We start from the raw sequence: 5,131 nt of genomic DNA, 5'->3' as shown, positions 1-5,131 counted from the left end.
AACAGAAAGTTCAGCTTTTCCTTTACAGGAGCTTTCTAATTCAAATCTCTTTTCTTCCTGCTAATGAACATATCAGCATATGGATTATATCATGTTTGCTATTTGGTGACATATCAAACTTGACCTTTCCTTTCAAAACTTAACGAAAAGTTATTGTATCAGGACATTCTGTTCATTCTCATATAAAATATGAATTGTATTTTAAAATGTTGTGCTCATAAGCAACTTTTTTTTTTTTTTAAGTCATTTATGTAAACAATTTGGAATGTTAAAGGCAAGACTTTACATTGGCATTTTACCAAAACTCATTTAAACATTTATTATCGAGGCATTAATGTACATCCCCAGCAGTCACAACACAGGGCTTGCCACATGCTTATGGCTCTTTCCAGTACAGTGAATTCAGAGGGAGGCTACAATATTCTGAGCATGTTTGGCTGTTTGGTTTCTGTGTTTTGTTTTGTTAGTACAAGATGTTACTTTGGGATGTGGAGTCACTGAAGGCAAAGTTAGAGTTAAGGCACAGCATATGGAGACACGGAAAGGATTGTACCACCAGTTTCCAGAGGTGCTCCATCCAACCAGTCAGTAAATAAAATGTGCTTTACAATGGTAACTTCTGTGAACACGCAAGGAAATGAGTCTTTCTTTCAAACTGCATATGTTTGTTAACGTTTAATATATTAAATCATTCCCCTGGCTCTCCTAGAGTTAGAGAGTACTGAATTATGTCTTGTGAAGTTTTCATTTCTGCTCTTGTTCCTTGCAATGTTGGCTATTTTCAAAAAAAAAAAAAAAAAAAATCAGCAAAACAAACTATAACTTATTTAATTCTAAAAAGAGAGAGGGAGTATCTTTAGATGCGAGGCTCGGTGCTTAGGTGTTTGCAGACAGCTGACTTTCATTGGCTGTTTTCTCTGTTTGCAGTCTCTGGACAGCCTTATCAAGCAAATCCATACTATCTCTAAGCGTAACATTCAAAGTAAATGGCTTCGGTTTAATGGTCAACCCATAAGTGAAGTCCATTTTAGGATCCTCATTTGGATTAGCAGTAAAATGGCACTGATGCACCAGTATGGAGGTAAAGAGAAACAGCTGCATCTTGGACAACTCCTCTCCGATGCACCGCCGCTTTCCCAGCGAGAAAATCATCACGCTGCTAGTGAGATCTTTGTTGATGAAGCCGTTCTCATCCAGAAATCTCGTTGGGTCAAAGTCCTCTGGGTTGGACCACTTCGCTGGGTCATGATTCACTGACCACTGATTAATAAATACCACGGTGTCCTTGGGAATGAGGTAGCCCATTATGAAGGTGTTGGTCGTGGTGGCGTGCGGGATGGTAACAGGCACGAAGCTGCTGAACCGCATGGACTCGTACAAGAAAGCCATGATGTAGGGCAAGTGGGGCTGATCTTCAGCACACGGCAGGCGGTCTCTCCCAACAATCCGATCCACTTCTTCTTGCATTTTGGCCTGCACTTTGGGATACCTGCCATTTAAAGTAAGCGTGTGTACATACATAACACTTTCAAAAGATTTAGTCATCTTTTTCAACGATGCTTTTTAAATAAACCCGTGCTGTAAACATTTTTCACAGATCCTCATCCCTGCTCTAAATCAGGCAGCTTGTTCCTGAAATATTTTTAAATTTTGCTCATGCAGATCTTGATGGAAAACTTTGTGAAATCACAGTTTTCCATGCAATGGTGTCATTTTAGGTTTGCTCAATTTTCATGTTGAAAAACGATCACGTGACATTAATATAAAGAGTGAAATTAACTTAAAATGTTTCGAAGCTGAATGTACTGATCCAATTTTGAAGTTTCGTTCTACAGCGAACATTACTTTTTTTAAATACGGGGCTTTCTGGCAGAACGAGGGCTTGGTTTGTCAGCTGTGCGTGTGACTCCTAGACGCCAGCACGGGGTTTGTTATCGCTAGGCGTGTTACGCACCCGCGGAGGTCTGCGTGCTTTGAAAAATCCCTGCTAACGGTGCTCAGAAGGGTTTTATGAATATCCTATTCTTAGTCCGTGTACCCTGTTAGACCCTTTTCTATTACCGTTTAGGTATGATTTCCTCACCCTGTGTTTCTTGTGTGCTCTCTTAGACCTTTTTCTACTCCTGCCCAGCCGTGATTTTCTTCCCGACGCCTCTCAAGCCGCCCGTCCCGCCGGGGGGGCAGCGTGTTACCCCCCCAGCCTCTCCCTTTCCCCTCGCCCCCCGCCTCGCACCTGATGAGGAAGATGAGGAGCCACTGCAGGGCGGTGGAGAGCGTGTCCTGGCTGGCGCCGAAGATGTCGGTGACGGTGGCGGGGACGTGCTCGAGCTGCAGGCGCGGCTGCTCCCGCTGCAGGCGGATGAAGGCGTCCATCATGTCGCGGGGGGCGGCCCCGGGCCGCAGGCTGCGCTGGTGCTGGAGGAACTTTCGGCGGACGAAGGCGTAGAAGTCGCGGTTGAGGTCGCGGAAGGCGCGGTAGGCGGCGCGCACGGGGCTGGGGAAGCGGCGCAGCCAGGGCAGCGCGTCCACCAGGCTGCCGGCGCCCACGGCGCGCCCGAACTGCTCGTTGCGCCCCACCAGGCGCAGGAACTCGCCGTCGCCGTGGCTGTAGCGGCGGCCGAAGCACAGGGCGCTCATCACGTTGGCCACGGCCACCAGCAGCACCCGCGACGGGTCGAGGAAGGCGCCGCCGGCGCTGCCCCGCACCAGCAGCGCCACCAGCGCCCGCGCCTCGCCCAGCAGGTGCCGCTCCAGCAGGCGGCGGGTGGCGGGGCTGCCGGTGGAGAAAGCCCGCACCGTGGCGTGCGCCGCCCGCCGGTGCAGCTTCCACAGCTCCGAGTAGCCGCCGAAGGCCAGGCTGAGCCCGCCCGACACCAGCTGGAAGGAGGGGAAGGCCGGCCGGCCGGCGAAGGCGGCCCCCTGGCGGACGAGCGCCTGCCGGATGGCCCGCTCGCCGTTCAGCACCACCACGGGCCAGCGGCCCAGGCGCAGCTGGAAGACGGCGCCGTAGGTGCCGGCCAGGCGGGCGAAGGAGAGGTGCGGGGCGCTGCCCAGCTGCGCCGCGTTGCCGATCAGGGGCCAGGGGAAGGGGCCCGGCGGCCCCCGGCGCTCGCCCTGCCGCCGCCGCCGCCGCCGCTGCAGGAGGAGCTTGCCCAGGTGCACCGCGGCCAGCAGGCAGACGAGGAGCAGCAGGCAGCTCTGCGGGGCCGGGGGGCCGCGCAGGGCTTCCCCCAGCCTCTCCAGGGCCATGCTGTAAGGGAAGGGGACAGGTCAGAGGGAGCCCGAGGGCACGGGGGCGCGCCGGCGGCCGGCCGGGCGCAGGGGTGGCGGCGCGTCCCCGCTACGCGCCCGCCTGGGTCCTGCGCGAAAAGAAAGGAGAAAACGGGATAGTCAACAATAAGGGATCCAAAGCGGCGGGGCCGCTGCTCTCTCCCTCCTGCCAGGGGAGGTTTGCAGCGGGGCAGACGGCTGAGGCAGGGGAGGATGCTCTGGCCGGACGAGCTCCCCGCAGCCGGCCGGCGTGTGCCGCACGCAGACAGGTTCATCCCGGCGCTCAGCAGCGCTCCGCCGGGCTAAAGAGCCGCGGAGCCCCCTCCTGCCGAGCCTGCCCCCGGCCCCGCTCTTCGGTGGCAGGGGGTGACCGCGGGCTGCGCTCCCCCCGTGTGCTGCAGCCTGCCCGAAGCGGCGCGGGGAAGAAGGAGGGAGACGGCCGGACTGACCTGTTGCACGCAGCCTCCATCCGAGCCCTCGGGGAGGATGGAGAGGAGCCGGGCGGCTGCTGAGCGCGGCGTTCAGATCCCGGGCTCTGGGAATCTCACCAGGAGCCCCGGCTCCTGCCCCCCATGGAGCCGCTGTCACCTTCCCGGCGCTTTCACCCTTCGGAGCTCGCCCCGCCGGCAGCCACCTGCCGCAGCCTCCACGGCGGAGGGGTGCGGGGGGCTCACGGGGCGAGAGGGGAGCCGCCCGCCCCGCCGAGCCGGAGCCGGAGTCGGAGCAGCCTCGCCTGGGCTCCTGGCATGGGGAGCCGCGGCTTTAAATCCCCCGGCATCCGCGGTGCGCTGCGGTGCGGGCGTGCCGCAGTTGGTCCTGCTGACAAATGGCCCTTCCCCTGGCCGGAGGGGTCGCCGCTATTTGCCAGCCGCCCTTGGGCCGTCGCCAAGCCGAGCGGCTGAGCCGCCGGATGCTTTTTTTTTTTTTTTTTTTTTTTTTTTTCCACGGCGGAGGAGAGCGGCCGGGAGGCTCGCAGCAGCCCCCCTTGTGTCAGGAGGCACCGTCTCCCTGCATCTCGGGGGGGGGGGGGGGGGCTTGAGGGAGCTGCCGAGCTTCCCCTCCTCCGCCTGTCGCCTCCCCGTTGCGTGCGGAGTTTGCATTGCGTGAGCCGGGGCTGGAAAGCCTCCAGCCATCTCCTCCGCGGGCCCCTACCCCTCCTCGCTGTACCTGACAGCGGCTCGGGGGGAAGGCGGCGGGGGAGCGCCGGGCAGCTCGCCCCCCGCCGCCCTCGCCGCCCGCCGGCCTCGCCCCTGCCTCCCTCCCGCTCCCGGAGGGTTTTTTTTTTTAGCCCTTCAATCCCCTCCGCCCGGCCCCGGAGGGGAACGGGGGCTGCAGCCCCGGCCCGGCGTGAGGGAAGCCCTCGGGAGGGAGATGGGAAAGGTCTCGCTTCGTTGGGGCGTTTGGCGGAGAGAGGAAAAATAAAGAGCTGGAGCTTCTTTGTCAGATGTTGCGCGGGCACAGCGCGGGAGGAGGAAAGGGGGTTTGGTGGCGTTTGGGGATTAGGCTAAATGAGATGCTGGGAGGCAGCCCAGCTCGGGGCGCGATCCCAGCCCTGGCCGGGGCTCTGCTGCTTCTTCCCCTGCGAAGCAGCGCGCTCCTGTCTGCTGCCACGGCCCTGGGCTCCCCCAGGCAGCAGCACGGCTCTTGCTCAGATCAGCATCAGCCACGTCTCCCCGCGTGCCTCTAAAATCCCGTCTGCGTGCCTCAGTACGCGCTGTGCTGCTTCTTCCTGCCACTGCCAAGTGGCAGAGGTGTCAGAGCTTTCTCCCCGCGGTGCCAGAAGAAAGCTCCCTTCCTCCCACCCCGTCTCTGGGGAGAGCTGGAAGGATCCCGCAGTCCAGCTTCAAAGGGGAGCGACGCA

At 58.8% G+C, this 5,131-nt stretch overlaps 1 protein-coding gene across 1 annotated transcript; it reads right to left on the bottom strand.

The window, feature by feature from the left end:
• Positions 1-293: 293 nt before the first annotated feature.
• On the bottom strand, positions 294-4,010 carry LOC118256369 (cytochrome P450 1B1). Its single transcript, XM_035563292.2, has 3 exons — positions 3,720-4,010; positions 2,234-3,250; positions 294-1,489 (listed from the first exon to the last, which is right to left on the bottom strand). Exons 1-3 carry the CDS (start codon positions 3,737-3,739, stop codon positions 877-879), a joined length of 1,650 nt encoding a protein of 549 aa, XP_035419185.1. The 5' UTR covers positions 3,740-4,010; the 3' UTR covers positions 294-876.
• Positions 4,011-5,131: the final 1,121 nt, after the last annotated feature.

The sequence above is a fragment of the Cygnus atratus genome, chromosome 3, assembly GCF_013377495.2.
Source record: "Cygnus atratus isolate AKBS03 ecotype Queensland, Australia chromosome 3, CAtr_DNAZoo_HiC_assembly, whole genome shotgun sequence".
NCBI classification, from domain to species: domain Eukaryota; kingdom Metazoa; phylum Chordata; class Aves; order Anseriformes; family Anatidae; genus Cygnus; species Cygnus atratus.
Note: the sequence above shows the minus strand (reverse complement) of the source record. Positions and strands in the feature narration are given on the sequence as shown.

Coding starts and splice junctions, on each gene's coding strand:
- LOC118256369 (XM_035563292.2), bottom strand. CDS start 3,739: ATGGAGGCTGCGTGCAACAG. Junction 3,251..3,719: donor ATGGAGGCTGCGTGCAACAG/GTCAGTCCGGCC, acceptor CTTCCCTTACAG/CATGGCCCTGGAGAGGCTGG. Junction 1,490..2,233: donor CTCCTCATCTTCCTCATCAG/GTGCGAGGCGGG, acceptor TTTAAATGGCAG/GTATCCCAAAGTGCAGGCCA.